General features: G+C 43.3%; 1 protein-coding gene across 3 annotated transcripts in view; it reads right to left on the bottom strand.

Moving 5' to 3' along the window:
• Nucleotides 1-2,121: 2,121 nt before the first annotated feature.
• Nucleotides 2,122-19,247, bottom strand: part of TOM1L1 (target of myb1 like 1 membrane trafficking protein) — a 39,223-nt gene continuing 22,097 nt past the window's right edge. For 2 of the 3 annotated variants that reach the window (XM_030534005.1, XM_030534001.1), the window contains exons 8-15: nucleotides 19,093-19,226; nucleotides 13,626-13,686; nucleotides 12,039-12,159; nucleotides 9,872-9,968; nucleotides 7,269-7,329; nucleotides 5,919-6,018; nucleotides 5,517-5,598; nucleotides 2,122-2,910 (exon numbers count right to left, since the gene is read on the bottom strand). In XM_030534005.1, coding sequence (XP_030389865.1) covers nucleotides 2,844-2,910; nucleotides 5,517-5,598; nucleotides 5,919-6,018; nucleotides 7,269-7,329; nucleotides 9,872-9,968; nucleotides 12,039-12,159; nucleotides 13,626-13,686; nucleotides 19,093-19,226 — 723 coding nt within the window. In that variant the 3' untranslated portion in view covers nucleotides 2,122-2,843. The remainder of the gene's footprint in view (nucleotides 2,911-5,516; nucleotides 5,599-5,918; nucleotides 6,019-7,268; nucleotides 7,330-9,871; nucleotides 9,969-12,038; nucleotides 12,160-13,625; nucleotides 13,687-19,092; nucleotides 19,227-19,247) is intronic. The other variant, XM_030534004.1, reaches the window with a different exon arrangement.

Here is a 19,247-nt window from a genome sequence, read left to right as displayed (position 1 = left end):
TGCTGAGTGTTACATTGTTCTGCTACATAAAATGATTTTTACTCGATGTAGAGAGTCTGAGCAAAGCCCTGCCCTGTGCAGGATTGTAAATTCCAGAATGAAGGCCAAATCTTGGCCCCAGAGAAGTGTATGGAAATTTAGCTATTGACTTATTTCTTCAAAATATAGACTATAACAAACACGAGCTTCCTGTGGAGCGCTGGGTGCTTTAGACAGACTGTTAGACACTCCAGATAAACACTTTTTTCCTTCCAATCATATTGCCATAGCAGAACAAACAAACATTGAATAAATACCAATAATAAAATTGCCACCGAGTCCTCCACCAACTTCACCCAGTTCTCTGGGCCAGTGATACGTTATATATGCCTTATCAATAAAGAACTCAAACTATTACATACCATGCAAATACCAGAGGTATAGGGGCCCTATCAGAGGACACTCTGCCATGCATCCCTCTCTTAAGCCTTGTCTACGCTTAAGATTTGCCATTTTATCTGTGCCAGCATAGTTAAGCTGCAGAGCCTCCCCACTCCTACTATCAATGCAGTTATGAGTATAGCTTATTTCCAGTTAATGAAGTAAGTTGTCCCCCCATAAAGCACTTATATAAAACTATCTACATTAGGGCTTTTACTGGCATAGCTATGCTGCTGCAACAACAAAAAATGTCCAAGCACCATAGAGTTGGCTGGGAATTTTCCACTGGAGTGAATTGAGCAGCTGGAAAATTCTATTTCATTTCTTCTAAAACGGAATTTTGAGAGCTCGCCTAGTGAAAAATTTTGATTTTCTGACCCAATTCAGGAAAAAATGTTCAGGGGAGAGAAATTCTGTGTTCTGGCCAGTTTACTGACAAATAAGTGTAAACCATTCCTGATTCGGAAGCTGTATACCACATCAGGCTAAAGACAGGATGTTTCTTAATGGGTCTGTGATTTGATTGTAAGGCCTTTGTCTACACTAGAGCAACTTGCATGCATGTTGTAGCCATGTCAGTCCCAGGATATTCGAGACAAGGTGGATGAGATTATATCTTTTCTTGGACCAACTTCTGTTGGTGAGAGAGAAGCTTTTAAGTTTGTCTCTAGAGCAATTCGGCATGTTGGCCATTGTGGAGGCTCATCCCCACCCACATACCTGTGACACCTTATACTCACACACAAGTATTCCCAGTGGTGTAAGTATTTGTGGGGTAGTGTTACATGATGGGTATTTCACCCTTTATGAATGACAACTGGTAAGTCCAAGTGATAAGGTGGTAGTTTTCCATAAATCGGTTTTCCTCTGGTTTTGTATTATAAAAGACAGTATAACAGTTGGAGAACTTAATAATTTAATATTGCTTACATTTTTGAAGTTAAAATAATAAAATTTAACTTTAAACATACAGAGTCAAAAAAATCTTAATCTGACTTGCTAGCTGCAAAAACCTATTTAAGTTTTATATCATAGCTTTCAATTCAGAGCACTATTACATCTTTCAAGAAAGTGCAACTTTTACATTCAACATAAGTATGGAAGGCACTTTAACCCTGCTAATAAAAGTAGCACTTTCTAATGCTCAAGGTATTTATTTAAAATAATTTGATAACTAAGTAACTTTTCCTTATTGCTCTTTTTCCTTCACTACAGATGCACCTCTACCTCGATATAACGCTGTCCTCTGGAGGCAAAAAATCTTACTGTGTTATAGGTGAAACCACATTATATCAAACTTGCTTTGATCCGCCAGAGTGTGTAACCCTGCCCCCCCTCACCCCCCAGAGTGCTGCTTTACCGCATTATATCCGAATTCGTGTTATACCGGGTCGCGTTATATCGGGGTAGAGGTGTATTTTTTTTGCCTTATAGGATTAAAAACTGAAAAATAAAAACAATACTTAGGAAAGTTTTGGTTGGTTCATATCCAGTTCTTAAAGAGGCACATTAAAATTAAAAGTGAGGATGTGGTGTGATACAAGCAAGCAGAGAGGTTTAAAAAACAAAAAAAAACCTTCCTATTCTGACAAGCCCGGAAGAAAGAGCTCAGGCTCCAACTCAGAGCGGGTCCTTATTAAGGCAAAACTCATTAATTTGTACATCGAACGAAAGCTTCTGTAAAATGTAGGTGTGTTTTTTTCTCCTTTGTTTTACAACAGACACTTCAAATCAGGTTTTAGAAGGAAGTAACATCTGCATTCAAAATATAAAGGCAAAAAAGTTCCATAGTGAGTATATTCACACAACAGTCGATAGATCTAAAATAGGAGGATCCTAGATACAGAACTTCTCCTAGGTTTTTGGATGGTGTCACTCACATGATTTGCCCAATTAAGAGCACTAATGCTAAAAAACAGATTGAGTTATTCAGTTTCTGTAGATGAATAGTAGTTTAATTTTGTTTGCTACATAAAAAACAAAGCAGTTCAGTATGTTAGTTACTCTTGAAGCAAAGATTTCCTCTGTAATTTAAGACTGCTTGTGTTCTGCTTCAGTTAGCGGCAGAGTGCATTATTCTGTAGACAATTTTGCTTCAGGCCCCAATTCTGCAAACACACAAAAAACTGTTCCAGGCCCCAGTCCTGCAAAAAAATACATACAATAGTCCCCTCGAAAAATAAGTGTGTGCAGACTTGGGGCCTTACTTCACTTATATAAAGTGTCAATGATCAGAATTGAAAGCAGATCCAAACATAACACATGGAAGTGGGTAACGCATAAAACCCCAATGCTTATTTGTTGCTATGTTCAAAATAACAAACAAGACTTTCCTTGTATTCACTTGTCAGTTATAGAAAGCAGTCTAGTGTTGGCATCAGAGAATAACTTTTGTATTCATTAAGAGAGTTCACCTTCCACTCTTAGCAATCTGTGTGCTTTTTAGCTTCTGATTTGGAGATATAATCATCGATTTCTTCATAAATAACTCTGGAAGAAGAAGAGTAGGGTAAATACTAGGTCATGCTCATTTCATTTTATTCAGCAAAAATTTGCCAGTGAAATCCTGCTCAATTGTGAATATTTCTCTTAAATGTTTAAAATGCCTACTATTCAGCAGTTGAAGTGGCAGGACAGCCAGCATTCAAAATTGAGCACACTGCTGATTGTGGTGAATTTGTGAAGATACTGTACATCTCCAACTGGGACACTAGGAGACACCACTAAACTTGTTTTCAGTTTTGAATGAAATAGGATTTTGGTTCAGGTCTCCAGAAGTAAAGTGGTTGGAGAACAAAAAAGTTAAACAAATACATACTGATTTTAATACATTAAAACTACAAAAGAAGATAGCTCTGAGCTAATATATATTGTGAGGCTATAGCAGCCTGTCCTCACCAAGATCAGTCCTGGTATGTTCAGCTTTTCATACCATTGAACAAGAGTTAACTAGATTATTTTTCAGCACATGGGTTGCCTATTAATAAACCCCCCTCCACAGGTTTATTGCTTAAAGAGCTAACCCAGGAATGTTCAAAGAACTGCAAAGAATTTAGCCACTCCTATTAATGTTAATCACTTTCACCTGATACCTACATCAATTTGATTAATTTCACACATTTTTAACTTGAAAAAGAAATACATACAGTAAAAGTAGGGCTGTCAAGTGATTAAAAAATTAATCACTTAATTGCGCAGTTAATAATAGAATATCATTTATTTAAATATTTTTGGATGTTTGCTACATTTTCAAATATTTTGATTTCAATTACAACACAGAATACAAAAAGTGTGCAGTGCTCACTTTACGTTTATTTTTTATTAAACATTTGCACTGTATAAAAAACTTCAATTCACCCCATTGAAGTACTGTATCACAATCTCATCATGAAAATTGAACTTAGAAATGTAGAATTACGTAAAAAAATAACTGCACTTAACAATAAAACGATGTAAAACTTTAGGGCCTACGAGTCCACTCAGTCCTACTTCTTGTTCAGCCAATCAAGCATTCAGCGTTGGGGGAGGACAGGGGAGGGGGGAAGTAAACAATGACTTGTGCAGGGGGAGGGCCTGGGATGAGAGAGGGTGACAATGGGGAGGACCAAGCAATAACCTGTGCAGGAGGAGGGTGAGGAAGGTGTCTTGCTGCTGCTTCTGGAAAGGTGGTTTCTGGTACTGGGCTCACCAGGCTCACCTACTTTTATGGAGCTAGGTGGGCTCCCTTCCGCTGAGTGAGCCCTTGTTTTCAAGGAAGGGTGGATTTTACCTCAGGGACTCATCATACTGCAGGGGTGGAGAGGTTGATGCAGGGAGGCTGAGCTTGTAAGACCCATGTTCTCTGTGGGGTATCCCTGGAGTGAGCAGCCAGCTAGGGGCAATGGGACATGACATAGGGAGGTTGGTCCCGGGAGTGAGGGGCCAGCTGGGAACAATAGGGACCGGGCTGGCTAGGGTGCCAATCCGTCCCGTTTTGGCCAGGACAGTCCCCTTTTTCAGCTCTGTCCTGGCCGGCCCTATTTTTTCACCAAAACTGGGCATTTGTCCCAGCTGTAAGACAGAGCAGAGAGAGGCGGCTCAGCATTGCCCCTGCCCACCAGCAGGAAAGTAGGGAAATTTGCTGCTGGCAGGCAGTGCTGGCTTCAGAGCTGACCCCTTGGCGGCACAGAGCTGGAGAGGGGAAGGCGGGAGGAGGGAGAGGGTGTCAGTCTCAGCCAGGGGAGGTGCGGAGCTCAAGGGGTGGGGGAGAGATCAGCCTCAGCCAGGGGAGATGCAGAGCTGTGCGGGAGGGGTGAGAATCCCTCAGCAGGGGAGGCACGGAGCTGGGGGAGGGGGAGAGATCAACTTCAGCCAGGGGAGGCATGGAGCTCAGGGGGGAGAAAGATCAGCCCCAGCTGTGGGCAGCGGGGTGGGGGTGAAGATTAGCCCCAGCTGTGGGCAGCACAGGACTGGAGGGGGGGATTGAGCCACAGTCATGGGCAGTCTGGAGCGGGGGGAGGGAGGGGTTGGGGGTCAGCCCCAATCCCGGGTAGCACGGGACTCAGGGGATAGGGGAGGGGTCAGCTCAGGGTGGGAGTTTGTCTCAGCCTCGGGCAGCACAGGGGAGGGGGGTCAGTTCCAGCTGCAGGCAACACGGGGCTGAGATGGGGACACCCCATTGTAAGCAGTGCAGAGCTGGGGTGGGGGGGCAGCCTCGGCTGCGGGTGGCACAGAATGGGGGTGGGGCAGCCCCAGGAGGCATAGGGAGAGTGACTTGGGCCAGCTCTGCAAGCGGGGGAGAGAGAGGCACTCCGGCAAGCCCCTAGCCATCCTGTTTTTACTTTAAAAACGCTGAGATGAAAACCACATTACTTTCTCTAAACTCTAAAGAGAGCCTCTTCTCTTCCCACCCTCTGGTGGAGGCTTCTGTTACTGTGCCTGACCAGACAGGTTCTCTGGAGCAGCTCATGCTGCCCTCTCGCCCAGAGGGTCTGCGATTAACCCACATTAACCACACACATTAAAGGCCGCTAATTGATAGTCCAGTAAATCATTCCATCATACTCTACTAAAAAGCAGTGAGAAACTGCAGATTAGTAATTTTTAAAATTACTCACTCTGTGCTGTAGCTTGGTGCTAAAGGATCAAATTCCATTATCTCATAATAATGAGGTGTCTGTGAACTGCTCTTTGATACATCTGAAAGGAGGTGGGGGAAAAAGACAAATTAATACATATATTAAAGTAAGCAAATAACATGCTTGATGAGTGTTTGCTTTCTTTTGCATCTTGAATATATATAAGACAACAACTGATTATCCCCAATACATATTCATGCTCTAAATATTAAACATATGCATACTTCTCAAAGTCATCACACAGAGCCCTGGACCATATTAGTTTTTGCTGCTGATTTTTTGCTGTGATCCTTCAGATCCACTGTGCAATGTCTTTGTGGGACACTGGGAAAATAGATAATGTGTGAAGGTTAGGTCTGAAGTGTAAAATGACTTTATTACCTGCTGGTGATGCGCCTGGTTTTGTCTCATTCAGTGATGAGAAATTAACAGGTTGGAGGTTTACGGTCTGCAAAGGCACTGGGTTTAAAACCGTGGCAAGCTAAGGAAATCAATCATAATAAAGTTAGTATGTAAGCAGGCAGTGCAAACAAAAAATTGTTTAAATTTGTATGCTGGTAGACAACCTTTTTATACTGTTTATTTTGTAAGGTGGCAAAAACAGAATCTACAGATCAGGTCAGGCAGCACAAAACAATTATTGTTCTCCATGTGCAACTGCTAGAGCCAATATTTCTATTACTGTAGTGTACATCTGTATAATTTACTTGTATATATTCTATTCTGATACATTGAGCCAGAGGCTGCGAGATCTGTACATGGCTGTGAACTTGCTCTTTGATGGGGTGAAGGAGTGGGTGATGCCAGCCTCCCAAGATTTGTACTGCTTGCAAAGAATACAATGCAAGTTCTTATGTGATCATAGAAAGCCCTTCGTAATCTTGGCAAGAATCACATGACTAACTTTCTAACTGCCTCTCTCCTTATAACCCTGCTTTGCAGCTATGGTTGGTCAGGGTTGATCTCACCTCAGTCACTAGATTCAACCTAGCACAACATAGCCCTGATCTGTAGGTGCTGCTAGAATATAGATAATACAGCAAGTCTTTCTTGGACATGGTGAACTCCCATCCAAAGGGTCTGCTGAAGAACAGATGAGCAACCTCCTCTCTGGCTGTTTTCAGAGTTTGATGCAAAAGTCATTTATTTAATTTGACTTATTTGGGTCCCCAATCCCTTTGCTTTTATATCCAATCTTCTTTCCCTCCACCATGCACATTCCTCATATTAAGCAGAGAATGCATCCCTTTGTGGGGGGATATTTTGCCCATACACCATTTATCCTACATTGTGTTTAGCTGGTTGGTTCTTTTCTTCAAAGTTGTTTTTTGTTTTTATTTCGTTTTTTTAAACTTACAGTGCCTAGATGGTCTGCAACAGGAAACTTATAGCTGGGTAAACACACTGAATAGTGGCTCTCTGACACAGCAATCTCAATGTGCAGTATACATCCATTATCTCAATACTACTCATACAGTAACGGCCTCGGCAAACTGCAGCGACCTAGCTGGTCGCAGCGAGCATCTCACACACAATCTTTCAGAACAGAACGTGTTGTATCAAGAATGGGATTGAGGCCTGCACATTGAGGTTTTTCCCTATTGCTTTGGAAAAGTGTTGGAGGAGGATCTTTTACTTCCATCTGGACAGCTAGCAGAACAAAAAGAGAGGAGACCTCCATTTTAACACTTGCCATGGAAGAATGTGATTCTGAGCACCCTTGTTACTCACGTTGTTATACAGATGACCATCAGGGACGCTTTGGCTTGTGCTTTGTGCTTCAGTTGCAAACCTAGATAATGATTAACACATAGAATGTCACTGAGAAACGAACTGAAGAACATGAACTTATATAAGTAGATTTTTTTTTCTACTGCCTGTCACCTTGTGCCAGAGCTGAGATCACTAGGGTCACCGATAGGGGACAGCTGCCAGGATGGTCTCTGCAAGGTTTGGAACTTGCTCTCCTAGGTCCTAAGCTTTCTAGGGTATGTCTACACTACGAAATTAAGTCGAATTTATAGAAGTTGATTTTTTAGAAATCGATTTTATATAGTAAATTCTGTGTGTCCCCACTTAAGACCATTAAGACTATTAACTTGGAGGAGTGTATCCACAGTACTGAGGCTAGCGTCAACTTCTGGAGCGTTGCACTGTGGTAGCTATCCCACAGTTCCTGCAGTCTCTGCCGCCTATTGGAATTCTGGGTTGAGATCCCAATGCCTGATGGGCCAAAAACGTTGTCACGGGTGGTTCTGGGTACGTCATCTGCCCCCCCATGAAAGCATTGGCAGATAATCATTTTGAGCCTTTTTTCCTGGGTTACTCGTGCAGACGCCATACAATGGCAAGCATGGAGCCCACTCAGCTCACCGTCACTGTACGTCTCTTGGGTGCTGGCTGATGTGGTGCTGCATGGCTACACAGCAGTAGCTCGTTGCCTTTTGACAGCAGATGGTGCATTACGATTGGTAGCCATCATTGTCTCCTGGGTGCTCTTTTGGCCGACCTCGGTGAGGTTAGTCGGGACGCCTGGGCAGACATGGGTGCTCCTGGCAGACCTCGGTGAGGTCTGTCAGGGGCGCCTGGACATAAACGGGAGTGACTTCAGGTCATTCTCCTTTTAAGTTTCGTCTCCTGGAGAGAGTCAGTCCTGCCTGCAGTTGTACGGCACCATCTTCTGGCAAGCAGCCAGGAGATGACGATGGCTAGCAGTCATACTGCACTGTCTGCTGCCAGCCTAAGATGTATAAGAGAGATGGAGTGGATTAAAACAAGAAAGAGACCAGATTTGTTTTGTATTCATTTGCTCCCTCCTCCCTTCCTCCCTCTGTGAAATCAACGGCCGACAATCACTTTGGCAAGGTCTGTCGGGGCACCTTGAAAAATTTAATGGAGATTCAGTCCTGCCTGGAATAGTGGGGGGAGAGGTAGCTCATTGTTTTGAGCATTGGCCTGCTAAACCCAGGGTTTTGAGTTCAATCCTTGAGGGGGCCATTGTGTGTGACAGTTGTGTGTTTCTCCTTGATGCAGACCCACCCCCTTTGTTGATTTTAATTCCCTGTAAGCCATGTCGTAAGTCGACCCTCCCTTGGCCCTGCTGTGGGTCTCTGTTATAGCCTCTGTCCTTCATGCCCTTAGAGATTTTTTCAAATGTTTGCGCATTTTGTCTTTTGGAACAGAGTTCTGATAGCATGGATTCCTTCTCTCCATACAGCGATCAGATCCCGTACCTCCCATTTGGTCCATGCTGGAGCTCTTTTGCAAATCTAGGACTCCATTGTGGTCACCTCTGCTGATGAGATCTACGCTCACCTGCAGATTGCCACGCTGGCTAAATAGGAAATGAAATTCAAAAGTTCATGGGCCTTTCCTGTCTACCTGGCCAGTGCATCTGAGTTGAGAGCGACAGGGCCAGCTCTAGCAATTTCGCCGCCTCAAGCACGGCGGCATGCCGCAGGGGGAGCTCTGCCACTCGCCGGTCCCGCAGCTCTGGTGGACCTCCCGCAGGCGTTTCTGTGGAGGGTCCGATGGTCCCGTGGCTCCGTGGAGCTGCTGCAGGCGTGTCTGCGGGAGGTCCACTGGAGCCGTGGGACCAGCGGGCCGTCCGCAGCCATGCCTGTGGCGGCTCCGGTCTCCCGCCCTCCCAGCAACCAGCAGAGTGCCCCCTGCAGTGTGCCACCCCCAAGCACGTGCTTGGCACGTTGTGGCCTGGAGCCGGCCCTGGAGAGCGATGTCCAGAGTGGTCACAATGGAGCACTCTGGGATAGCTCCCAGAAGCCAATACCATCGAATTACGACCACCCTACCCCAAATTCGACCCAGCAAGGTCGATTTCAGCGTTAATCCCCTCGTCAGGGGAGGAGTACAGAAATCGATTTTAAGAGCCCTTTAAGTCGAAAAAACGACTTCGTCGTGTGGACGCGTGCAGGTTTAAATCGATGTAACACTGCTAAATTTGACCTAAATTCGTAGTGTAGACCAGAACTTAATTCATTGACCTGTAAGGCATTCTGCAAGGCTCATGTGTTTCTCCCGGACAGTGAGGGTTGGGAGGACGGTTAGGAAATCTTAAATATACTTTTGGCTGTTGGGTTATTAAAATGTGTTAATTATTAGTCAAAGGGTATTACAAAAGCACCCTATTTTTAAAGTGTGACAGGATGCATCTAGAGCAAAAGATAGGCATTCCTGCTCTATTGAACGAGTGTGCAAATCGTAAGTAGTTCCAAACATTCACAGATCCTTCCAAAAGTTTGTGGCAGAGCAGCAATATAAAGAACAAACATCTCTGAAAACATTATGCTACAGTTTCTTGGTAACATATTACTTACGAGGGCTGTTGAGCATTTGCTATAGCTAGTAAATCTAGCTGAGGGTAGAGCAAAGGATGGTGGATGCTTGCATCTGCAGCACTTGTAGATCTGCAATCTAAAATTCGAGCTGGTATTAAAACTTGCATAACTTATTTGACAAACAATTAAGTCTTTACAGGGTTATTATTTATCAACAGGTTTTTTTTGGAGGGGTTATAAAACAGCAGTGAAGAAGTTGCAGTGTTGTGCAATTGCTTTGAAATACATACTGAAGATGCTGCTATTCAATTTAGACACATTACAGTTTTGCCTTTGAAGTGGTAAGAAATGTAGAGTTGAATTCAGAAATGCATTGTACTTCTGTCTGACATTTAAATTGCCGGGCGGGGGGGGGTGGGGGGGAGGAAGAGGACCACCCGTTTCTTAGGCCATGGCTACACTTACAGTTCTGCAGGGCTGGTAGTTACAGCTGTGTTCATACAGCTGTGTAGGGCCAGCGCTGCAGTGTGGCCACACTGACAGCTACCAGTGCTGCAGTGTGGCCACATTTGCAGCGCTGTTGGGAGTGGTGCATTGTGGGCAGCTATCCCAGCATTCAAGTGGCTGCAACGTGCTTTTCAAAAGAGGGGGATGGGGTGGAATGTGACAGGGAGCGTGGGAGAGACAGAGAGATTGGATTTTTGGAGCTGACACTGTTCTCAGCTCCCTGCCTTGCAAGTTCTAAGGACTGGAAGATACACAGTGCCTACCTTCAATCATTTTAAAAGTTCTGACCCCTTCCCCCACCCCTCTCATTCACTAAATGCAAATTATGCACTCCTAAATAGCCGTCAGACCAGATAAGCATCTGCTGAACATGGACTTCCCCCTCCCCCTCTGCCGTGTGAGCGTGCTGTTTCTCTCTTCAAGCAAACAGCTGTGAACATTCCAAAGTAATTCCCCTGCCTGCCTCCGCTCGCTCAGCAAACAGGAGCTGTGTTTGTTTTTTAAATAAGCAGTTTGGTTGAACTCCGAGCTCCCCCTTTCTTCTGGTTTGTTGTGGACAGGAATTCTGGGATACCTCCTTATACCCCGGAGGTCAATAAAAGCGCTGGTGGGGTCCACACTGGCTGACCAGCCCTGGATCACCAGCGCTGGAATCGCTACACCCGAGGCTCGACCAGGTGTACAGCCAGCGCTGCAATCAGGGAGTTGCAGCGCTGGCCGTGCTTTGCAAGTGTGGCCACATCCTAAGTTGCAGCGTTGTAACCCCGTCACCAGCGCTGCAACTCTCTAGTGTAGCCATGGCCTTATTCTAATAGGATAACAATACATTATTTACTCTGAGTTCTTACTTCTCCCAACCTAAGTAACATGTTGCAGATTTGAAGGGGCTCCTTGAACATCTTTAGGAAATTCAGAAAGGATAAGCATGCCTTTCCCTTCTGAAAATACAGAACAAGCCATTTGTACTAGTAAGAGCTGTTACGTAGGTGCATGGTTATATGGACATTCTTGGGCATGGATAACAGAGATTGCTTCCTTGTAAATTATTAATGATCCCCCACTTAATAACGAAGGAGGCAGATTATTTCAAAACACAACCTCTCACATCAGATTTTGGTACAATGTACCTTAAGTATACAATTGTAAATCAGCTCTGCTTTCCCTTAAAGGTTCAAATCAGAGCTCTCTCGTTTTCATTTGGATACACATTTGTCTCTTGCAAGGAATTTCTTGTTCTGGCCACAGTGGTTCTTTATTTTAGCAAAGAACACTACAAAGGAATAACACCGCTTTCACTAATTGTGAGCCATTCCAAAATGACATTCAGGAGACGTACACAAAAAAGCTCATCTTTATATGGTTTGTTATGGTAGTTCATTTATGCAACATCAGATGTACGCGCCTGCAATAGTGTATTGTGTTGGGGCCAGTGTTCTGTTTGACACTGTGTACATTCACAAACTCTCTCATCAGGGCCTACGTTTTGCTTCCTTTCACATGTATTTGAAATTCATCTGAGGAAACACAGGATATGGCAGCAACAAGCAACACTTACTTTCAGAAATGTCTTCATTAGTTTTGAGGCCCCCTAGTCAGCATACTTCCATTTCCATCTGCATAGGCTCCAGCTCCACAAGGTTAGAAATATTTTATATCAAACTTCCTAATATTTCACAGAAAATTCAAATATTTCACTCACTTAATTCTGAAAACTGAGGAGTCTCTGTGCCAGTTCCCCCCAATGCTGACACAGGAATTGAAGAACTTGAATTGACGTCAAGCAGATCACATGATGGAGCAGATGGTTGTTTGCTATAGATCTAAAAAGAAAAAAAAAAAAAAAAAAAAAAGAGTATAAAAGTAAACTTAAGTTGCTGTTTTCACTTAATACAAACATTTAAAATCAGAATCTGAATATTATTGAGGAAAGGTGACCAGTACGGCTGGTTGGGAATTTTTCTATGATCTTTTTGGTTTTTTTAAATGGCAGTTTATCAAAACCAAAACTGTTTGCAGGAATAAGTTGGTTTTGAATTTCCCCTTCTGAAAATTTTTGAAAAAGAAAAGTTCTTAAGTTGTCAAAACATCCCATTTCGACATTTGCAAAATTAAAAAGTGGCTCAAAATTTGTTTCAGAATTTAAAATTAATTCATAGTATTTTAAAAAAAAACAAACCTGAAATGTTTCAATTGACCCAATCTTTTTTTTTTTTTAAAAACACTTATTGACTTTATGTCCTAGACCAGTCCTTTGCACTCATGGTGGGACTAAGTATTATCTAGACCATCCCTGACAGGTGTTTGTATAAACTGCTCCTAAAATCTTCAGTGATGGAGATTGCACAACCTCCCTAGGCAATTTATTCCTGACACTTAGGAAGATTTTCCTAATGTCCAACCTGAACCTTCCTTGCTGCAATTTAAGCCCAGGTGTGTCTTAATATAGTTAAGAATGAAATCAGAAGGGAATTAACTATATCACATGTTTGATATAAAAGTGTTTTGTTAGCACTAGCGAAAACAAATTTATTTTAAACTTGGGGACTTGTGAATGAGCTACATGATCTGCAAACTGGATCATTCTGGACTATTAACCCATCCAACAGTCAGAAACTACAAATGGACTATCTGACTACAAATAGAAGCCAGTTATAGGAGTGTTTCATTGAAAAACCCAAATTGATTACTACCATCCTGTAATAATTATGGACTATATTTCAGTCACAATGTAATCAGCCTCATGCAGGATGCAAAGGAAACTGAATTAATTTTGGCTTTGTACAAGGGCCAACCTGGTTAATAAAATAGGAGCAGTGATGAGAGAAAAGTAGCCTTTAAAAATTCGTTTTCCAGCTTCATAAACGCCCCTAGAGACAATAAGTGAAAAATAAAAAGACTATAGATGAAAAGAAATAAATCTCTTCACATCATGTGAGAGATTAGAATTGAATCTAGTACACAGCAATAGAAATAATAAAACTGCATTTGAATAGATTTTCTCTCTTTTCCAGTTGTCCTTTCCTATTCTCCATGTTATATTTGAAGGTAATTTGATACTTGTGCTACAAAATGAGATTCTGTAAGTGGAACTCTTGCAAATTAATAGAGCAAGATTATCCTCTGTTGGAGACAGAATATTGAATCCAACAGAGGATAGCAAGCAAATAGAATTCCTTAGGTCACACAAGCACATTTGTTGCAACAAACAAGAGGAAAAGCTCTGGTTTATAAAATCTTAGCCAGATCCTTATCCTGAAGTTGATGGGATTTGTCCTTAACTACTCGCCTCTGCTTGCTCACGCTGGATTCGCTGATTCTCCAAGAAACGCACTCTGTTCCGAGAAAACCTGTTGGAAAGGGAACATTGTCAATAACTGAGTCTTAAACATGTCAGGTGCATCACTCAAAAAGAAAGGGGCATTCATAAGAATCCAGCAGTTACTGCAAAGGTCTGATTCTACAAAAGGATCTAGCAAAGTATTTAACAAGCCTCAGCCAAACGCACATACAGACACTAATGTCCTCAATAGGAATATTAGAACCAGAACCACAGCTCCGAGTCACTAGACATAAGGAAGAACTATTATGGTAGAGCTATCAAAATGACCAGAGCCATGGTTACACGCAGCAGGCCAGTAGATTACACACGCAGAGACCATTGTCCCTGACTTCACTGGGACTCTGCCCAGAATCTTTGTTGATAATCAGATACAGGAAATGCAACGTGACTTGCTTCAAAGCAGTCACACTGCCACTCAAATGTATGTAAACAGCTGCAACTAGTTAAAACATACCTATATAATGTTTAGCATCTCACACGCCGGTGTGTTCAAGGGCACACTGAAGATTTCCTATTCTAAATAATAAATCCTTATGTAGCAAATATTAACCAAGCCAGCAGAAACCACTGCAAATAACATGTATAGCAGCTTTGAGGTACAATGCACCTGCAGTCAGAAATGACAGTTAAATAAGTGTACAGTACTACTGCATGAGAATGCTAAAACAGTCTTTGATCAATTTCACACTCCCATGCGCAATTATTTGCCCTTTCAATCAACAGGCGAACTGTTTCACTGGGGATTTGTTGAGGCATACCCACAAGCTATTATTCATAATTCAGGGGGAAGTTTCAGCTTTCCAAGAAAAATGTTAATCGTCCGTATTAAGAAGATTCCAGGTCAACATTTGGATAAATAGAATTTACAGAAACCAAAAGGGAAACTCATTTGTATTTTACTAACGTGACAAACTTCCTTAGATGAGAAATGAAAAACCCTCTTTAAAGAGTGAATTGTAAAACATAACCCGCAGCTGCAAACACTAAACTTACGAATCAAACTGAATGAAATATTGTGAAGAATAGCATGAAAGTTTGTGAGAATGACACTGGGAAGATACAATGACAGTTTGGCTAAAGCATTTGGAAGAGGTTTGAGAGTCAAATAAAAAAAGGAAGGATGGGGCAAGATGGTCGTTGTTTACTGCATAGCCAGCCACTGGTTCCACTCATTAGAGCATCTGCGTGACAGAGATAAGACATTTGTGCAAAAACTAAACGCAAGTTATACACACTGAAGCATTTGCAAAAATGATAACACTCTCTGAAGGTTGGTTGTCTGGTGGGAAGGAGACACAAGGCTTGCAATGTAATTGGTCAGTTGTTGCTTCTAATGTGGTCATTCTTAGCCATAGTAACTAAGATGTTGCCAAAGCAGTGGTCAGTGCAAAATACAGTCCGTAACCTTCCAGATGCCACTAATGCAACATTTTATTTTTTAAAATTGCAAAGCTTTCTGTTCATAATCCCTTATGGATAGGCCTAAAAGGAAACATACTAGGGGTGAGTATGTATTAATCATCCAGCTGTGTAATACATAACAGAATATTTGTTTCAACTGAGACAGATTGAAGGGATGTCGTAATTGCTCAGTGTAGAAATCACCATGTTTTTCCAAGTCATTAAATCCACAGTGAAACAGAGACAAGTCTGCTCTGGCCTTTGGGACGGTGTTCTGCAGTGCTGTTATTTAGAAGTGGGTGTATTGAACAAGTCTGGAATCCTTGAATCTTTAAGTTAAATTATACAGGCATAAAAACATCTGAACCTGCCTGCGCCTTTTCTACACTGCAACTTCCACCAGGGCTGCCACTGATGGAGTTGCACCCAATGCAAATTACAGGTCTGGAAACTCCTAGTGTAGATGATGTTGCACAGGAGAACTGACTCCTCCTGATCATGAGAGATCCCACAGCATTCTTTGTGACAGCAGGAGTCTAAACCTGCTGCCCTGACTAAATGCCATTATAATCAATGAGCCAAGGAGGGCGAGGAGTATCTTTGACTGGACCAACTTCTGTTGGTGAGAGAGACAAGCTTTTGAGCTTACACAGAGCTCTTCTGTGCTCTAGGAAACTAACTCAGAGTGACACTAGTTTCTGCAACTGTAAACATAGGGACAACGATATTTACTGATTCACTTAATAGGTATTTCAGGTGGACGAATTAACGTCACCCATCTCTGCAGAATACTTTGGTCCTCTGTTACAAAAACACTGTATAAAAAAAAAGTAAGCTATTATGTAGTCTGAAAAATGTTCTGGCATTCTTCTGGATAGACTCAGTTAATGATAAAATAATAATAATAATAATAATACCAACAAACAACAACAACAACAATAATAATAATCCAAATTAAAACCAGAAAATCAAGAAATTTTGAAGTATTAACTAAGTGCAAGCCACATGATGCACATTAACTTCTATGTTATTATTTTGAACATATATATCGTTATTATGATAATTATTTGTATAGCAGTAGTGCTCTAGGAATGCCAATCATGAACCCATTGTGCTAGGGGCTGTACAAATACAGAACCAAACATATTCATGGCACTTTAATGAGAGTCCCAAAGCCAAAATTGTAAGCCAGAGAGCCATTAAAGATGGGTTCTTGTTTCGTCTTTAACTCTCTCTTTCTCCCTCAAAAAACTAAGTCCATCATTTTACTTAATAGCTTTGTTTCATCGTACCCGCTGCTGACTCTCTATATGCTGTCATCCCTGCTACAACCAAAAGCTCACTGTGCAAATTCTCAGAGGTCAGGGTTATTTTCCAGAGGGAACACATTTTATTTGCATTTTCCTAAGACCCACTACAGGGACAGAACAGCAATACTGCACAGATTTAACAGCACCTAAAGCAGCTTTTAAGAGCCTCTCAGTTCATGCTATTAGCAGCTTCAGAGTTTCCACAAAAATTGCTCCTGTATCAGAAAGTCACACAATGGAAAAACAATCTTGTGATATACACCTGGAGCACACATTCCAAGTGTTAAAGCACTAAGGATTGTGGCATGAAGAGGTTAATCAAAGTTCTTCTGAAATAAACTGGAACTGACAGAAGGCAAACAAGAACAAGACATTAATTGGAGCTCTCCTCCCCTCCCTTACCCCACTGTGTTCCTCTTCCCTTTCCTGGTTATTGCAACTCCTCTTTATTCTACTCTCCTTCTCCCAGGTCACCCCACTGTCCTCTAATATGCCTCCCTTTGACAGTTCCTCAGCTGAGTGACTGAACAGAGTATGTGACAGGACAACATGTCTCCAAGGCCTGCCAGAAATGTGTGGTGTCCTGTGCAGTGTTAAATCCGCAAGAAGTTGGTCTTCTTGATGACAATCTACTTCATAGCTGATGGATGAAGAAAAGTGTGGTCTCATCAGTGCACTCCACTCTGCCCAGCCCCAAAACCAAGGAGTTCAATGTTCCTTGAAAGGCTTAATTTTCCCTATGTGGGAAGCACAAGGCTTCAATTTGTTCCCCAACCCACATGGTGCTGTAGAATGGTTTTTAGAACACGGTCATCTTATCTCTGGTTAGGAAAGCCATCCATTCACAGCTAAGACTAATCCTGATATACCAGGATGATCTCTGTTATATGTTGCTTGCGAAATGCTGAAATTCTGGTATTTTCTAAGCCCTAGTTATCCCACTGATGAGATCAATAAGTAAATAAATGCAGATGTCAACACCACAAGCATCCAGGATTTCCTTGTGTGAAATAATACATATTTGTGCCTGCAGTGGGGGGTAGAATCACATGTTTGCTACTGTGGAGAGCCGCATGTGATCCTTTTAAGGAAGCAGGAACTCCACCCTTTGGCTGATGCCTGCAGTAAAACTGTCTGTCTTCCCTAGGAGCATGTGCACGCTGCAGTTAAGCTCAGCATGTGGATAACTAAAGGAACAAAGAGAGCTCATAATTGACTGAAGCCAAATCCACTGTATCCGAGTCCATGCTAACGGAAGGACTCAGAGCCTGTTTCTTTCCTCATGCTTTATTATTCCCAGCTACGCCAGTACTTTGGTTTACCCTGCAAGCTGGTATTCTAGGGACCCTTCTACTAATTTTAACCTGTCTGCTGCTTCTCAAGTGCCTGGAGAGACAAGATCAGCAGACAAATAGAAGTACAACCAGGCCCGGCTCTAGGATTTTTGCTGCCCCAGGCAAAAAACGTTTGGCCGCCCCTCCTTTTTTTCCATGCCCCCCTGCCTCTGGCCCTGCCCCAAACACCACCCCTTCCAAACCCTTTCCCCAAATCCCCAGCCCCACCTCCTCACCTGGGCATGCCCCAGTCCCCCCCCCCTTGCTTCCTGGGGGCCCCCCCAAACTCCCGCCCTAGCTCACCTCCACTCCGCCTGCTCCCCCCGGTGCGCCGCTGCTCCCTCTTGGGTGAGGGAGGGGGAGAAGCGGAGCAGCAGCGCGTTCAGGGGAGCAGGTAGAGCGGAGGTAAGCTAGGGTGGGGGGGGACGCAGGAAGTAACAGCGGGTAGAGGAACCGCTCCCCGCTCCAGCTCACCTTCGCTCCATCACCGCCGCCTCCCCCAAGCGGCCACTGCTCGGCTTCTCCTTCCTCCCAGACTTGCTGTGCGAAACACCAGTTTCCTGCGCAGCAAGCCTGGGAGGGAGGGAGGGAGGGAGGGAGAAGTGGAGCGATGACGGCGTGCTCAGGGGAGCAGGAGGAGGCGGAGTGGAGGCAAGCTGGGAGCACTTTTTCCCCATGCCCCAGAGTCGGCACCTATGATGGCTGCGCCAGACTGCCGCCCCCAGAAATGTGCCACCCCAAGCACCTGCTTGTTTTGCTGGTGCCTGGAGCCAGCCCTGAGTACAACACAAAAAGGAATGAGCTGTTCCTTCCTTGTTGATGGAGGATGCAATTCATCTCTCTGGAGACAGCCAGCACCAGTCATATGGACCATTTAAGCACCTTAGAGCTCAAGGGGCACTTAAATGGCCCATATGCCTCATGCTAGTCCTCTGCAGAAGGGTGAACTGCACCCTGAAAGAGCAGATTAAACTGCAACAGATATAAGTTTCCTGCAATATCCTGGACAAACCTGAATTCAGTTATACCTAATTGAATTAAGTTTAAGTATCTTAGGAGTTTGCTGGAGAATTCACAGGGAACTGTGCAACCTGGAAACAGTCTGGTCAGCAGGGAGAAAGACCATGTGTTTCCACCAAATGGAGGGGATCACTGGGGAGCTGGATGCCTGAGAGTGGGTGCCCTTGCTGGACCCTGGAGGGGGAATGCAGGTGCAGCTTCCCTGCACCATGACATAAACATTATACCCAAGTGTTACATTTTTTTTTATTTTTTTTTTTTAAAACAGATTTGGTCAGCCCAGTCAGGAGAACCTGTTACTGAGACCAAAGTGGAAAAGACAGGTTCAGGTTTCACTAATAAATTTACCTTTCATGGCCCAGGAGGACGTTATTCAGATCTTCATTCACTTGTATTAATTCAGCTAACACATCTTCATTCTGCACTGCCACCAGCAGTTCTACGATCCTCTCCTGCATCACCCGACATATCTTGTACAGTTTCTTTCCAGGAAAAAAACCAAA

Source organism: Gopherus evgoodei, chromosome 15, assembly GCF_007399415.2.
Source record: "Gopherus evgoodei ecotype Sinaloan lineage chromosome 15, rGopEvg1_v1.p, whole genome shotgun sequence".
NCBI lineage: Eukaryota > Metazoa > Chordata > Testudines > Testudinidae > Gopherus > Gopherus evgoodei.
The sequence above is the reverse complement of the archived record's forward strand: the minus strand, read 5'-3'. Positions and strand labels throughout refer to the sequence as shown.